Source organism: Sphaeramia orbicularis, chromosome 3 (assembly GCF_902148855.1).
Source record: "Sphaeramia orbicularis chromosome 3, fSphaOr1.1, whole genome shotgun sequence".
Taxonomy (NCBI): Eukaryota; Metazoa; Chordata; class Actinopteri; order Kurtiformes; family Apogonidae; genus Sphaeramia; species Sphaeramia orbicularis.
This window is the reverse complement of record NC_043959.1, coordinates 34807054-34825710: the sequence shown is the minus strand read 5'-3', so window position 1 is coordinate 34825710 and position 18657 is coordinate 34807054. Positions and strand designations below refer to the sequence as shown.

General features: G+C 39.6%; 1 protein-coding gene across 1 annotated transcript in view; it reads right to left on the bottom strand.

The window, feature by feature from the left end:
* The window catches only part of LOC115439086 (insulin-like growth factor 1 receptor), a 47247-nt gene that overhangs the window by 24264 nt on the left and 4326 nt on the right, over positions 1-18657 (bottom strand). The window contains 1 exon segment of the mRNA XM_030162984.1: positions 12386-12952. Within this exon segment, the coding sequence (XP_030018844.1) occupies positions 12386-12952 (567 nt within the window).

Below are 18657 nucleotides of genomic sequence, written 5' to 3'. Positions count from 1 at the left end.
CACAGTTGCGAAGACCCTCATGCATGTTACCTCATCACAACATACCCTCAGGTAACATTACCGGTCAAAACTATAATGCCAGAAAAGTTCATATGATCCCATTTATTTCTTTTACAGTGTTGTGTAAGTTCTGGATTAAGGCATGGAAAACACCTACTTTGGTGTTTGGGTATGAGGCCAGTAGGAATGTCAGGAAAGAAATAACGAAGTTTGAGCAAAGAAGCCCAGATTGAAGACTTCGGACTTGATGCTTATTTTGCTATGAGGAAAGAAAACTCTGCATCCATAACATTGTATTTAATTTTCCATCTGTTTGTCTGTTTTACCTCTAAGTACTGCAGACAGTGCTGGTGTGATGAAGGTGTGGACAGCAGACAGTAAAGAGGTTAACGCGACAGTGATACGCATGACAAATTACTAGATCCCTCTCGCCTTCATCCTGGTGCCATCACCAATCAGTATGATTTGCTAGTACAGTGACAAGGACACAATCCCTTTCAGGCCACACACCAGTGGTTGCACCTGACTGAGAATTATGCACCAGCATATGCACTATTTAGAACACTACTAAACATTTTAGCTTAATCACATGATACCCGAAATACAGCTCTTGTCAACACAAATTTTTACCAACAAGTTTTATACACTCGCCACTTCACTTGTAAAATACAATGGCTGCAAAAAACAAAGCTTACCCATCTGACAAAATATCCAGGCAAATCATACTAATTGTAGTGTACTGGTAGTAAAAGCATATGAAATGACATCAGAAAAATAAAGTGCATAGAATAGTCTAAACAGAGCCATCATTTAACCTTGTGAAACTTGTTAGGAAAACAACATCAGCTAGCTCAGCTGACACTACAGGATAACTACAGACAAAAGGAATTCCTGGCATCCCCCTGCTGAGTGACCTGAAAAAGACAAGACAGATCAAATCTTCTGGTCCCAAGATCTTCCACAGAGGCCTAACAATAAAAGGGTGGATGAGGTTTACAAGTATTTATCACATTAGCCATTTCCTGATACCTGTGACCCCTGATCACGGAAGATTGGGAGTGATATTGCGGATCAAGTTCCCGAACAACAAAAGGAGATACAGAATGGTAACAATGGCCTCAAGGAGAGTCTGTCTCCACATACGGGGTCATATCAAAGTCACACAACAAGACAGGTGAAATTGAACCCATTACATTTTACAGTCAAAACCTACCTTTGTTTTTACAGCAACATCAATTTAATGAATCTATGTAATGCAAATACAATCAGTACTTCTCTCTCTATACCTACATTTTCAATATTGATAACTGTTAAAAACTACAGTCTTTATTTTATTTTGCAAAAAAAAAAAAAAAAACAACAACAACATACAATGCACTACCAATGATAACACTGGAAGTTAACATTCTGTAGGACTGAAACTAAAACATAATTCCCAATTCTGTTTGCTCCTGCTACACACACAGACATTCAGCAGCATCAGAAGGAATTGCCTACATTCCAGAGTCTTTGTGTTTGTGTTTACTTGGTGTGGGAAGACAGAAATATCCCTGGAATTTGATGGAAAAGATGAAAGAGGCCGAATAAAAGATTCCTATTCACCTTGTGAAGCCTGGTCTTGTTGGCTGGGCTAAAAGCCTACCTGGATATTTGTTGGAAAGCTTATCAGAGTCAGATTGTAAAGCCTCGATGTATAGCGCATTAACCTAATTATCTGCTACCATCTATAACCATGTCTAAAAGATCTGATGGAAGAACCTTCTGACCGTCAATAACTCAAAAATAACATGAGGATTTGGTATGATCACATACGCAACGGGTTAGTGTGTTACATTTTAGCTGTTTTACTGTGCCTGCAATATGTTATTAATATGTGTGTTTTTTCTCATCCTATTTCATGAACTAAAATGAAACCTCCCCTCTTCTTCCTACTGTGATCACAGAACCATCAAATAACAGAATAAGAAATTTTGTAAGAAAATGGACAAATCCACTAAATCTAGTTGGGGTCAAATCCACAAACAAGATTCGCTGGTCACAGCTCATCCCAATCTGACGGTGTTAACAGAGTCCAATTAAAGGCCACATAATTACAGTAGGCACTTGAACAGAGCCAAAACCAGTAATGTTCTCTTCCAGGAATTCCAGGGATGGGTGTGACTGTTCACTAAAAGTAGTCATGGATGTGCCTAGTTTACAAAGCAGTCCCTGTAATTACTGGCCCTGACAGCCTCTGGGCTCTGGGTCATAGTAAGGGGGTGCATAACTAGTCGTGTGTCATCCCACATTGTGACTTTGATTTTAGTTCTGGCAATTTATGAGTACCATAAGAATAGCTGCTGTGTCACTAGTGCATAGCCTGCATTCAAAACAAACAAATGACTGATTGCACCAACTGAGAGTAGCATAGTGTTACCAACATAGTGGTGACACATTTGGTAGTTTAACAAACTAAAACCATTACCACCATGTCTGTAGTTATTGTAGCAACAGCAAACTAAAAACTACTAGTAAAATACAAACCACTCACAGACAGTCCTCAGAAACACCCATCTCAGTGACTTCAGTGGGTAACATGATTGCAACACTTTGCATTCTGTTGGCACTGTGAAAAGTGATACTGCATAAGATGGGACATAGAACTGCACTTAACTTAATTGAAGTCACTAAGAATTTTGTTAGCACATATTACAGCTCTGCTTTCCCAAATGCTAATGGTAAAAGTAACTTCCACAAAGTGTCAGTGGAGTAGCACAGCAGTTAAATAAACAGACTTCATACGTTCTGCTCACTGAAAGTCTGCACCTCTTTCTCTTTAATAGCTACTATGAATATCACATAAATAGAAATAGATCACATGCCTTTATATTTTTTATATACTGGAATGAAATTAAATAATGCAACTCAAGATAAGATGGATATGATGGAAAGGTGGACCAAATCATTTCATGTAATTCAAATACTATTAATCTAAATAATTAGCCCTACGATCTATGCTCAATCTGGGCTGCCTTTTTCTCTCAACCTCAACATTTAGATCAGAGTTCTTTGACTTACAGCTTGAGATTCATCTAAAACTAGAATGTCTGTGATTTCATGTGTCAGGGATAAATGCCCATGGCTGGTAAACTCTGATCTGCTGACACTGCCAAGAGAAGACATCACAGTTAGCCCTATCATCACCTATTCATCAGGCCTTTCAACGTTACTGGAGCCCTACACCTGTTACATCTTCTGTTACACCATGCTCTATTGTTTTTAACAGCTGCAAAACAGGATGAGATGTGGTTGGTTAACGCCAGACCCTGAAATTCAGAACAACCATACACCATACACAGTTGAAGTGACGACGAGCGACTTCTTGTAAAAACAAGTTAGAACGACCAGTGTATAGGATCTAGAGGTGAAGATGCAGGGTGCAAACAAATGAAAACCCTTCCTCGTCCTCCCTTTCCAAATGAAAGAGCAAAATACCCTCTTTATCGCCAGTGTTTGGTTTATCTGTTCTGAACTACTGTGGAGACATAGTGGTGGGACATTGTTCAGTTAGGTTGACTATACACCAATAGGAAAATAGTTATTATGGTCCTTTAAGGAGGCATACTGTTCAATTTGAGGCCAGGAGTTCTGATTGACTGCTCGCCCAGCATGTATACAGGGACAGAGAGGGTGTCTGTACTCAGTAGATTATGGTATGTAGCTAATCATAGCAGAGATTAGACAGACATCAGCGGGAGCCGGCAGTCCCAGGCCTTCCTTAGCCCTAAGCACTGTGTCATACTTCTGACACTGTCTGGATAACACAAGAGCTAGAATGCCCTGACTGTGACCCTGATCAAAACACTGTCACCAACTTGTTCCAAACCGCAAGTGGTACTACCTGTACTTTATGTGACTACAGTCTAGTGCTGCTGTACTGTGCATCTCAGTTTGACATGGAACATCCTGTTAACTTGTCAAATGTGCATGTGTTCTATGCAGTAATAGGGCATTATTAACTTCGAGAAAAAAATGTATAACTTGAAAAACATAAATAAATGCTTGGGGGGGTTTTTATAGGTAGTTTGATATTTACCCTCAGATAATGTTTTGATTAAATGTAATGCTTCACACATTTATGCATTTAGAAAGTTACAGGTTTTTTTTTCCTGTTTCCAACTATCAACAGCCTTAAAAAAATTATCTCTATCCATAAACAAGTTAATAACATCTTGGGAAATTTAACAATGGCACTGTAATATGCAAAACCAACCACAAAACAGAAGTGAGAGGAGCGAGCCTATTCACTGTGAGTTTTCCCAAGATACACAGCTGATAGCTTACACAGGCAACACACTACAGAGCACAATCTCTATAACACAGCATTACGACATTTTAATGTGCGTTTTTGCTCAAATCTCACAGTACCACACGAAAACACACTGTAATCACAAAATCTGAGTTATTAATTTTACGTCCAAAAACACTTGTTGATAGACCTAAAGCCAGTTGATAATGACACTCACAGACAACAATCGGTAAAAAATGTTAAGTTTGAAATAATGACTACTATGATTGAATACTACCACCAGAAATCAACAATGTCAGAAAAATCCAAATCCTGCACCCACAGCTATTATGTGACCTGTGTGCATTGCACCTTTTTTCTTCTGTTCTCACATAAGACAGCAAAAAATAATCAAAAGGCTGTGAATACTTGGCACCGACTTGACCCAGGATTCAAACTGACTGCAGTGTATGTTATGCTTGTAGTAGCTAATGTAGCCTAACCTCCAATCACTAGCCTACAGGGAGTGAGCTTTATAAGTCTGGTAAGCTTGGTTCTTCTGAAATCCACATCCCTTGTATGTTGTCATTTTCAGTAGTGTTTCGCTTATGAAATATTGCCGTACTTTTCATTTTGCTTTCAAACAACTTGTAGGAGAAAAAAAAAACATTAAAGCTTGAGGTCCATTGTGTAATCAGGGTAATATGTCAGCTAAATGACTATAAATATGAACGAGTAAACACATGTCAAAGAAGGCAAATTAATCTGGTGGCAGGCTGAGAGACAGTCTGGTTTAATGTGTAATCCCTTCAGCCAGGGGTTAACAAAAGACAAAAAAAAAATTCTTCCTGTAAATCCCAGAAGACCTACTTTGTACTTTAATGATGTGCTTTCATCTCCTCAGACCATACAAAGCACCGGAAAAACATCCCCCATGCTGTTCAGTGTGTGAGCGTATGTGGGTTTGTGTGTTGGAGAGGGAGACGGGGTGAGACAGTTTGTTTGCTTCTCAGCATGCACGGACATGGCTCTTCTGTGGAAGCCTATGACTTATGAACGAGACAAAACACTCGAAGCAGAATCCAAAAAAACAAATGAGGGAAGTAAACATGAGAGAATGTAACCCCCACCACAGTATATAAAAACACTCCACTTTCCCAGAGAGGAACCATTTTATGAATGAGTTCAGACTGAAAGCATGTGCTCTATATTAATCCCAGTGAAAAGAGCACTGGTACATTTATTCTTGTTATTTACTGATCTGATGAATGCCTTAGAGCAGGGGGGCAGTCTCCTGGGGGGCGCGAGCACACGGGGGGGGGGGGTTGTGAGTGACATCGTCGTGTGTACGTGCGGGTGCGTTAATGACTACTGTTGTACATCACAGCATTATAAATCACTCGGCACATACTGTAGATAGTCAATGATAAGGTGAGGGGAGCTCACTATCACTTTCTCGACACATCCTCCATGTACGTCGCGTCACTTGTAGAGGTACACCCCCACACACACACACATACACAAAGTTTGAATTGGTATTACTAGCCTGATGATGCCATTAGTGGGGCTTGGTTTAAAAAAGGTTGAGAAACCATGGCGTAGAGTACCAAGTTGACTCTCATGCCAACACAGCAGAAGGCCTGTGAGCAAGGCACACATTCAGACAAAAGATCACAGATAAGATTACTGAAGCTTGATACACAGGTGTTACCAGAATACACCAATAACAATAATAATACAGCTCTCTGCTGCCATCCACAAGGAGGTCACTGTCTTCACTGGTGCAAACAACCAAACAAACAACTCTGCCTACATCTGCACCGCATTTTTTTGTTTATTGGTATATGCCACTAACACACAATTCTGTGAAGCACACTAACTCTGATCTGCAGGCACTGGAGCTGCCAGACAACAACATGAGAGAAGGAACAGTGTTTGGTCAACTGCAGCAGCTATCGGCCTTCCTCACTTTAATGAACCTGCCTTTACTACCACCAGACTTCTCCAATAAACCACCTAATAAATTGCACAACAATGCAGTCTCTGCAGTGAGAGCAGTAGTGCTTGTGTTGTTTGGGATCAATTCTGTTTCAAAGCATCGACCACTGATAGCCCATTTGCCCTGGCTGACACACTCCCTCTGGAGCCCAGCAGACTGCTTATGCATCTTCACAGCCATTCTCAACATCTGCTATATTTAGTCTACTTAACAAAATATATAATACTCTTGAACATAAAAAAGCCAGCTGAAAACAAACACACTGATTTAGTCTAAAAGTGGTTCATCTGTCTCTAGTTAGATGATGAGGTACAGGATACACTGAAACAAAGTGTACAAACTCCTGTCAACTCAACAACTTGACTGCTGAGACGGGAGCCAAGTTTATATTTTTGCGTCAGGTGCTTTGACATAGGGGTTATAGTACAGAAAAAAAACCTCTGAAATGTATCTATACACTGAGCTTCACATTTCTCATGTGAAAAATGGAAATTGCTGCTGAAACACACATTTTTTCAGTCACATGTAAAAATCAGCACACAGCAGACCTTTACTCTGATTTTCACCTTTATGAACAAAGGAACACAGAGCAATTGTAACGTTATTTTAACACAAGAAGAGGAAATAATGTTATCAGATGTAACCTCCTTTCTATGAATGTTTTAGCCTATATTCTTACAGTACTGTACAATGAAAGCAGAAACTGCAGGAACAGTAACTGGCAGCCTGATGGTATTATACCAGCGAATGTGAAGTGGGAGGTAGCCTAATTGGATACACAAATATAAATCAAAACCTACACTGTAGGTAAGAGCAGCGCTGTAGGAGCCTACATACAACTATAAGCCACAGAAAATGATATGAACTGCTTTAATGCATGATGAAAAATGTATTATTTAGGGGTGGGCGATATGGCAAGACTATCATATCACGATTTTTAAAAAATAAAATCCCGATCTCGATTTTATCACAATTCTTTACATTGATCTTTGAGACTAATTTGCAAGTTTCTGAACAGTGCAACCAAACAATTTCCCTATGTACAACATAGCCCTAAAAGAAAAAAATTAATTTAGCCCAAAGAACCTTCCAGAACATTTTTAAATTAAATAGTTTGTACAATTTTGCTAACATGTGCCAAGAACATAAACATACAAAAATGTAAACAACACTGATTAAGTGCACTCTTGCAACATAAAAACTAAATTGCACTTGGTTTTTGAGGTAGCTTTCAATAAACATGAAAAGTAAAAAAAATAAAACATGGAACAAAATATCAATGAAGAAATGCCCGTTTCAAATAATACTCCAGGCTTACAGAACAGGTGGCTGATAGCTCTGGTTTTTCAACTGGCAATCAGTGTACTGGGTACTATTGGATGGAGGAAGACGTCAAAATGAAAAGAAGAATAATCCAGGCACTCCAATAAAGGATCAATGTGGAACGTACTTGCTACTCTTCTCATAAAGAGTGTCTTTACTAAATGCTTGTGTCAAAGTGGTTTGCTTTTGTTCAACTCTACCTGTTGCCTCTGGCTGCGGTGTGGCTGGTCTTCTAGTTCAGTTTGACTTTCATATTGTTTGGGATGCTGTCTCTTCAGCTGATTGAACAGTTTTGTAGTGTTGCTGTACATTGTTCTAAGAGTAACATGACGGACCTGTATGTGGGGGACTCACCTCATCATTTCACACCTGCCGGCCCCCAAAAAACACATTTGCGGGGGGTGGGTATGCGCAGGCCCGGTTCAAGTGTGTGTGTGTGTGTGTGTGTGTGTGGGGGGGGGGGGTTTGAGCTGCACAACAGTGGGAGAGTTAATCCTTCATGATCAAATATTGTCATATTGCACACCCCTAGTATTATTTGTCTGTTTTTGGTTGTTGCTTGTGTTTATTTGTTGCCATTTCTCTTTGTTGAGCTGAACAAATTTCCTCACCAATGGAAATTAAATATCCTGTTTATTCTACAAAATTTACAGTGTAACAATATGGCAACTTTTAACTTTGATTCAATACTTTGAAAAATAAAAATATAACATCAAAGTAACTCATGTCAAAAAAAAAAAAAAAAAAAAAAAGTTAATAGTACATCTTATATTAATTTACATCTGACCATAGCCAAAGTGTTTCCTTCTCAACTGAAGCTCTGCTGCCTGGTTCCTCAGACCCGCTAGCTCTGCAGGGGATTTGTTTGGCTTTGACAATTATAAATGTGTGTTGGGCCAACAATAGGACAACCTACTTATCAACAACAGCTTACTGGAAGTCTTATTTAATGCTTCACTATTGTTGAAATGAGGACTGTGACTGGCCTCTTTGAATCTTAGAGGTCAGCGTTTTGTTAGCAACAGCGCAAAAAGCAAGTTGGACACACTGCATTTACCTAATGCATTCTGGAAACCCAATATGTTCGACGCATATGTCAAAATACTACTTCCTGTCATCTGCATTGTTTCATAGTACTCATCATCATCATCATCATCCAGCTACAAATGTTTTCTAAAAAGCCCTGGCTCTTTTAATTTTTAAAGTAACTTATTTTTATGACTATTAAAACTAAAGATCTCTGTCACAGAAGCAGACATAAATTACTTTGAAATGTGAATGTCAGGAAGTAATATTTTGGCTCATGCATAGAAACACATTGGGCTCCCAGAATGGATTTGGTAGTGACACACTTCTACAGTACCCACATTGCACCAGCTCCTGTCACTGACTCATGACACTGTCATCTTCTCATTTGCTCTGGTTTCAGTTTTGTGTCATCTCATTAAAGATGGGATCCATCCGCAACCAGAGGCACTAGTCATGCTGTTTTATCAAGCAAAACCAACTTGCTGTTAAAGAAATGAGTTGGGAAGAATGCACAGCTGGTGATAGTGCATCAATACTGCAGACAATGAGTACTGTAATATTTAGAATAGATATACTGAAATAAATGCTTTTTTTTTTTTTGACAACACTAGTAACCACAACCACTTTGCGAGTGTAATCAACCATCTGGAGCTTAAAATCTACAAGACGTACTCAAACAGAAATTGAATGTTTGTAAACTTTTCTAAATCTACAGCCATGTGACATATTTCAATCAGGCTTTTAAATCAAATCAGTGATAGCCAATGACACGTGGCTGGACTGGTCAAAAAGGGCCACAGCTTATCAAATACAGAGTGAATATACACAACAGTGGAAAGTTACTGAGCTAGGACTGTTAACCTTCTTAATCCCTAGTGACACATTAGAGGGCTAAGTATAAAAATTAAATAAATATTATCAGATGTCAAGCACAATCTCTAAAAAATGTAAATAAAAAAATTTGCAGTTGAAATCCAAACACACACCTTGTAGTACAACCAATGTTATATACTCAAAAATGGCAGTATTTACAGGAAGACAAAGGAGAGAAATGTGAATAAATATGTTATTTAAACAAAAGATTAATGAGTAACACAGGAGAAAAACACCTGAGCTCTTCCATATTTGAAAGAAGGGTAATAATTCTGTGAATAATTAAGGATGTCTATAACTTTTAGAAACAAAAGATGCTACTTCAAATACAAGTTGACCATCTAGTAACCATCCTGTCTTGTAGGACTCTAGTGCTGCATCAGCGAATCAATTAAATCGATCCAAATCGATTCTTAAAAGAGTTGGCAACAAATTTGGCAGTCGATTCATTGGGTCTTGAGCACATTAGCATTGAGGCATGCCCACATGCTGCATAATGTAACAGAGGAAAACACAGAGCAGCATGGCTGAGGCTTCGGATGCCGGCCCAGATTTTTAAGCTTTACATTATGTTCCCGGTGGCCACAGCAGTCCCATTTGCCCAAAACATAGTGCGCTGTTAATGTAACAAAACTTGAATATGGAGAAAAAAATGGCAAAAATCCCACGGCACTCTATGTTTCGGGCAAATGGGGCCGTTGTGGCCATTGGGAACATACACCTAGCTTAAGAAAACCTACATGTTGTAATTACTTTAGCCCACTAGCTTGTTAGACACTGTCGTTGTAAGTATAATGTTTTCATCCATCTTTGTTTATCAGGACACCAGACTAACATTACCAACCGGAGCTGGTTGAAGACTATAGCTTGCTAGTCTCTAGCTATCATAAGACTAGGTAGCAGGCTAGTGCTTGCTAACTATACCAGAAGCCATTGTGGGGATGTAATCATTAGTGACTTGTCAACATGCTATCTTGCTTTGTCTTAAATACCAGTCTTTGAGAATTGAGTCTTTTGTGTTTATCTGATGAATCGATTAGTTATTAAAATAATGTACAGATTAATTAATTATTAATATTGTCATTAGTTGCAGCCTTATAGTATTCCTTCCCACTCTCAATAATAGACACTTGTTTCAATAAAAAAAGGCCTTTCACAAACACCACTTCAACCATGCTGGCACCAGTTAGTCAAGACAATGGTGGAGCAGAGGTCAGTGTGTGTTTGTGTGTGGGCCCTGAAATCCCTCAGCAGCAAACAAAATGAATGGCCCCAGCAGTGGTTCTAGGAGTTGCTTTCAGGCACAGTGGTAGAAACAGCATTACTAGTAAGTGTAGTTTTGTTGGAACAATAGCAATACACATAGCAGTTTGTCTAGTAGTTAGGACAGTAATAATAGTAAAATTAATAGCAGCAGCTATCATAGAAGCACTGGTAATAGAAGTAGTACAACATAGGCATTTAGACTTACTTGTAGACTGTTTAAAGATAATATCCAAATCTATTTCCTGTCCTTCAAAGCCACCCTATTGTCTATGGAAGAAAAAAAAACAAATTCTAGCCTTGTCTCAACAGAGTGGAGTTGGCAGACAGAAAGGATGTTGCTTCTCAGACGAAACAGTGCTATTGTCAAATCATATGTGCAAAAGGTCAAAAGTTGCACCAACAGAATGGATATCACAGCTGTGTGACATCAGACCTGTAGAACAGTCAATGAAGGACTGTGTGGGACTGGTGGCAGGGCTAGACATCCCTAACAGACATTTTAATGTAATTTACAGATGGTTCAAGGACTTTATTGTCTAAGTGACACAGCTGTGACTTGTGGTAGGGCAAAGGCGACAGGGACGCATATGAAGACACAACCTTAGATAGTTTTTATGTGGTGGACTAACAAGGCCATGGGCCAGGCGAATCTAATGCCTACTGGCAAAAACACAGGCAATGAGGAGCAACAAGACTTTATTGGTGAGGTCTAGGTTTTATTGGTGAGATTTTATTGTGGACTCCTTGCAAGGTTTTTCTACTAACAGGAACAATGATAAACAGTGCAGAGTTCAGCTCCTCCACCTGACACCCCCTGGAACATCCAACACCACCATCTAACCAACATGTCTTCTGCCAACTAATTCCACCTCCTCATTTCTTTTCCAGTATGCCCACACTCTGCCACTCTAACAAACCACAAGGCAGGTGTGAGATATCGTGTGTCAGACATATTTGCATCTCTGTAATTTGTCTTGTTTATGTGTGTGCATGCCTGCATCTCTGTCTATGCTTAGAGTGTGTTCCACAACGATGTGTATGTAATGTGTGTCTGTACATGCATGCGATCCAGGCCAGTCCTGCGACAGTGCCATGTCACAAGACTGAAAACATCAACATGCTGAGTCTGCAGCAAGGCGCCAGTCACCAGGGAAACAATTCAGCCAGACGCACACGCTCAGTCAGCCAAAACACATCGTCTAAAATGCACCAGCAAAACAAGTCGTCTAAAAACACTGCAGTCAAAAACACAATACTAAAGGGTGCATCTTTTCTCTCTTGTAGTAGTTTAATTAAATATTTACTCATGTAATGTAGTTTGATTAGGCATGGGAGGATTGTTTTCACCATTCTATGATTTTGTTTTAGTGTCCTCACATCACAGAAAGATTTGCAGAAAACTCAGCCATGCATAACAACATCCCGCCACCTTTCCGCTCGCTTCTAGCCCAAACACAACAGTTAAAGCAGTTAAAGCAACAGGTAGTATGCTACAGCTGTAGGCACGGAGCCCTTCATTACACTTCCAAGTATACATCTACACAAAACAGGCCAAAGGCTAGACTGTCTGCATGATCTATCTGCAATTCAAATCCATGATGAGCTATCATATGTGACAGTGAGCTTACCTTTCTGGCAGTGATTGGAATTCCAGCAGCGGTACTGGTAGTTGTTGTTGAAGACGTCCTTTTTGCACTGAGGCTGGTTCTCCATGATGCCGGGACAAACATCGCTGCACTCCTTGGACTGCTTGTTGCCGGCAATGAAATTGTTAACCTCTGCATCCATGATGAGGGACCAGTCTATGGAGTCCAGGTAGCAGAGCTCAGGGTTCTTCTCTATCCGGATGGCACCACGGGTGATGTTCCTCAGGTTGTACAGGCCAATGTCTTTCAGGCTGGTCATCTCAAATATTACCAGGGCGTAGTTATAAAAGAGGTTACGTCCACGGATGACAGTGAGGTTAGGGAAGAGTGTGCTCAGGCTGTCCAGGCCAGACACACGGAATAGCAGCAGATAGTCGGTGATCATAGTGAGCTTGGGGAAGCTGAGGGAGCGGAAGACTTCCTGGTTGATATTGTTGTTGTTTTTGTCACCGATGAGGAGGATCTGTAAGTATCCCTCTACCACCGTACAGTTTTCCAAACTCTTGAATTCACTGATGTCATTCCCAATGTCAATGCCAGGGCCACATACTGCAAAGGGAGACAAAATGGGCTAAATGAGTAAACGTAACAAAAAGAGACAGATTCATTATAAAGTATTTCTATGCTATTTCACTTTTTGTGATAATTGCTATGTAGGATTCTTCCTCCGCTGGGATCATAATAGTTTCTTTATTACAATAATATTTCTAACTATAGCTAAAAATCCCACTGACTCCCTTGTTTAAAAGCAAAGGACCAAAACCAACATGTAAGAAGATATTATTACAAATGAGTTCAACATTTTGATAATTTATGTACAATCTTTCTGCAATAACTAGCTGTGTAACAATATTGCACAAACAACATACTCCATTCATATAATAGAGCTACTCATTGAGATGTTTAACCAGTACATTTTTAAAATATTGACAGTACAGTTGAACCGTGACATTGTTGACATAACATGTTTGCCATGCAATTCTCATCTTCAAAGCCAACGTAACATGGTGTGACAAAGTAAACACCTGAGTCAGATTCTATTCAGGCTTAAGTTAACAATCCAATAAAGTTTACATTGGTCTGCCTTCAGGCTATCTGTGATCTTCTGTCCACCCTGTATCATCAGTGTGTGGTTCATTGTCTGCTTTTATTAACCTTTCATAAAATCAAAGGCCTGGAAACCCTTCCACTACAAGAAACTCCATCTATTAAACATGTCCACAGTGTCAGTTGATCAAATACAGCAGATGTGATAACTTGTAAAATAAAGGATCAAATAAATCACAAATTCATTTTGCAGCACTGCTGCTGCACCCAAAATGTCATGTCCTATATCATAAAGGTATCATTCAGGCTAAAGTACCATAAGCCTCACAATATTTTTGTAATTATATATTTTGTTATATTAGTTTGTTGCCTAAATGTATTTTTAAAAGATGCATGACAATGTCAGCATTAAAGCTGTATTAGATGGTTTTAGAACTAAGTGAAGACGACATACAGGAAAACAAAAGTCAAAGTGGAGAGCTTATTGAATATTATAAGGTGAGCAATTCCAAGTCATCAGTGCTGTAATCAGTCTCTGTTCAAGGATTATACATTAATTTGCCAAAGAAAAGATAGCCAAGGGATTTAGACAGTCTGTGTAAGTCTGGCTTTCCCAAGAGATCCTCCTCCAGGAGGATCCACAGATCTTCTACAGAATGGACTGGTCAGTTGGGGGTGTTTTTAAATGTGCTGATCTGTTATCACAAACATGACCTGCTCTGGAGCAGTTTAGGTGTCTGCAGTATAAATTACCATGATGAAAGTGAACCACCTTCACAACACTGAAAACACAGGTTTCAACCAGATGTTACCTGATCAGCCCCTTATTCCTGCTCCACCATATAAACCCCTGGGGTATTAAAGAATTGTCTAAAACAGAAATGGCATGTCTGGGCTCTTGCCCAAAAGAACGCAGACAAAGGACATTCACAGCTTTGGTAAGACAAATTATAATTCAGGCACTGTAATTCCCAGTATCAAATCTGTAACTTGAGAAGCAAATGTGTTATTATCTCTGCCAAAGAGGTTATGTTTTCAGTATTGTTTGTCTGTAGGAGTATGCAGAAACTATTGGGTGACTTCTCCTGAAAGTTGGTGGAAGGGTAGGGCATAGGCCAACCCATTAAAGCTGAAGAACTTGAAATGTTTCACATTTTTCTAATATTTCACAATTTCACATACCACGGCAAAGGTATGTGATCTAATAACTACCCTTCTAGTTTACTCAGAGACAGTCAGAAGCATCTAAAATATCATTTGCCAAATCATCCTCAAAGGATGAAAAAGGCACTTCTCTGGATTCTGTGTGGCCTTTGACTAATCACAAAGTGTTTGTTTAGGTACAATGACTAGGGATTGATAGGTGGAGTGTTTGCCTGTCTAAGTCTTACTCCCACCTGCATGCTGTGTTCTAAACAATACTTAGCCCGAAGCCCCAGCAGCACCCACAGAAACATGGATGCCATTATCACACATGACTGTGAGGAGGATTTAGACTTCAAAAGCTGGAGGGTAGTGAGTCATGGAAAACTCACACCAACTAGCTAACAGGTTGTCACACTACTACCACTTTAATCCTGGCCTATAAAGTTTAACTGTAAAACTGTGATGCCAAAAAGGGGAGCAGATGTATTCTCAACAAACAAGCCATTTCCCTACTCAAAACTTTAAAATTAAATATTAAGGCCCGTGCTGCAGGTATATAGGCTATAGAGAAATGCTGTTTTTAAAATTAGTGTCCCAATGAAGGAACCACTGCACTATCTAGAAAAAAGCTGAAGCAAATGTAGTGTGCTGCTCACAATTTCTTGCTATGCCAGAGGGTTATTCCATAGATTCATTATCCAGAGATAGTGCGCTGCACCAGAGGTTACATTAGACTTTCTCACTGTCTGTCATTTTGATGGACAGAGTTGTAAAAATTCTCTAATAAATGTATCATTACAATTCAAGGTATACTTAACACCAACAAATTTTCAAAAACGGTGTGCTAAGAAAGAAAAATAATTAATACACAGAATAAATTAACAGACTGTGCACCTACAAGGGCATGGGAAGAAAAGATGAACAGAGATGCTAAGCATATGCATTCACTTTTCATGTCAGCACAACTCAAAGCAGGCGACTGATTTTTTTCCCCCTTCACATCACTTCAGCCAGAGTTTGAAAGTCAAGTGACATTTCTCCAGAGAAGTGAACAGAAGTTTGCGACACTCTCTGAATATGGCATTTGCTTGCAACTGCGTCACCTGGAGGAAATCCAACAGCATAAACTCTTTCTGTACCAACACAGGTGCAGCTTCTATCAGACAACCCAGCCAGTTGATCACAGACACGTCGAGGTCCTGCCCCAGCATGCAGGGCCTTGTTGCTTTGTGACCTGCATTAACGGACTCACCATGTAGGATATGCATTATAGAATGAATTAAACGTGTGAATTAAACGTGTGCTACACTATCATTGTATAAAATATAAACAGCTAGCTAGATAAGCCCCTATTATACAGCACTTCAGTTACAGGAATATTTCGCCTTTATTCCAGAACAACGTCTGTGTAAACAAAATGGTGGGATCATTTGGTCCCACCTTTATCGTGGCTTTGTAATGCCTCTGGAGGTAGTAACAAAGTCGTGATAAAGGTGGAATCATGATTCAGGAATGCTATGCAAAAGGAACACCTCTTGTTCCGCAATAAAGGTGTGACATTTTGATGATGGCGACCCGCGCACCGGAGAGACAGTGGGCGTATATAAAGGCAATGGCATGGATTCTGCGGCAGCCATCCCGTGTGCCGCGGCTTCGCGCCACTGGTGCCACCGCGACTTCGTGCCAGGGGTGCTGCAGCTATGTGCCATTTTCACTTGTGGCATGAAGCTGTGGCACCCAGGGCGGCTGCTGCAGAATCCATGCCAGTGCCTTCATATGTGCCCGCTGTCTCTCCTGCACCAGGGGGATTTAAAAATGAGCGTGGGCTGTGTACAGTAAACAAGCAACAACACCATTAAGATGTTGAACTGGGGAGATGCCGAGATCCGCAAGCTGTTGTCACTTTTGGCGGAGGACTCTATCCATGCTAACATTTGTGGAATGGTGAAAGACTCTGGAGAAGTTAGCAACACTGCTATGCTCGGGGTATTTCCTACACTTAAGTGATACGTCACACTATATGCTGTGCTGTGTCACTGCCCCTTTGATTCTGGAGCACAGGTCCACTGTAAAAGTCCAGCCTGTCTCACCTCTGTTACTCCTTTGGCTTGGCTGTGGAAATCGATCAAAGGTGGAAAAAAGGTGGGATCACCATCTCACCTTTTTACCAGGATCTTGGTGTAAAAGTGGCTACAGACAGACATATAGATAGATATCAGTCAATGGTGGAAAATATTTGGTTGGCATGCCCCTTACACTATACACTGTACCATTGATATGAAATGGTTTTGTCTCCTAATAATCCTGAAAGGGTTGACCACACCAAGTGGGTGGATGAAAGGCCAAAACAAAATTAATAACGTTTTTTTAACATGTTTTACTGGTAAGGAACATAATTTTAATCACACTTAGCATTTGATAAATGTTTACACAAATTTTTAACTTCCATGAAATTTGTGTTGCCAAATATAACAAAAGGTTGTAAAAGAGGTAGAGACAAAGTTGCAAACAAAGTAATTTTTTTTACCCAATGTCTACCAGTGTCTAATTTATGCTGCTTGTTATGAAACTCATTATTTCAGACACAAAATATACTGTATTTGTCTTTGCCAGACTTTTGCCACATAGGCTATCTGTACACACAAAATCTTAACGAATTTACATGTCACATTTCCGACAAATGATGGCTTTTCCTGCCACTGCTACTCCATTACTCACTGTGTTTTCCAATAATCATTTCCAAATCTGTACACTTTTACGCATTACTCAAATCAATGTTTAAACTAGTATTACTTCCTGTACTGATGTGGAATGTGAGCAAGATGAGAAAATATCACTGGGCAAAATATTATGTATTACAGACAGCTCTGCTCATAACTAATCTGTGGTTCCCCAAACATATGTGACATTTCAGCAAACACACCACTGTGGTGGGCCAAAGTTTAATTTTAACAAGTACACTCTAACTCTTTCCACTGGCAATGGAAACATTTCCAAACCTTGAGCACAGTTTGATGATGCAAAATAAGAACGTATATCACAACACTGGAAAGGATCTATGTCTGACAGATGAACTACAAAAACAAAACTAATGTTTGATTTTGACAGTCTGAGGAAAACTTTGACTAACTGCAACAATTATATTTTTCAGAAGCATTTCAAAATTAGTTTTTAAATGGTGGGGACACAGAAGTTTGAGGGGTCAGAGCCATCTACAAAGGGTCATGGGTAAGCTAATGCTAAATGCTAGCAGGCATCTAGGAAGGGTAATCACACAGTGAAAACATGGGTGGTGATCAGACACATCAGTATTCCAGCTCTTTTTTTTTTTTTTTTTAAAAACTGAACACTGTGTGCACCAGACTGAAGAAAAAGAAGAACATCCAGACTGCAGTCCAGAACCCATGGTCTGTCGAGGTCTGGGGTTGTGTCAGTGTTTTTGGCATTTGCATTTCTATGATGCATCACTTGCTGCCTTTAAGATGACTTTTCCACAGACACCCATCTGTATTGCAACATCACAATGCAAAACCAAGTTCTGCACACCTTACAAAGGCATGTCTAAAGAAAAGTCTGTGGGTGCTGGTCTGGCTGCCAGCAGTCCTAACTTGTCCTTAGTAGAGGATTTAGGGCCAGTCTTGAAACACACAAAAAAACAAAAGACCCTGCACAGCTGTACATTTAAAGACTTGAAGTGGAGCATACAAAACATGAAATATGCTATGTTCTTAACATCTACAATGAAATATGTAAAGTTAAATATCTCTTAATAGCACACTCTTTTTTTTATTTGTATTTCTTAATCTTTCCCAATTTTTTGTCATTTTAATGCAGCCTCTGTCTGCTTGACTTCAACTCATACACTCACTGATCCTGTATGGAATTATGCGTACAAATGTTAAGATTAGGCAAAACAAATAAAGAGCAGAAAAAGACATTTCAGGCATTCTGTTAGGACTGTTCCATTTCTTATCTCTAAAATAACAACAAAATGTACTTCGAAGCATATTTGGAAAGAACCTTAAGTTTCCTTAATTTTGGTTCGGGATATCAACCCACTG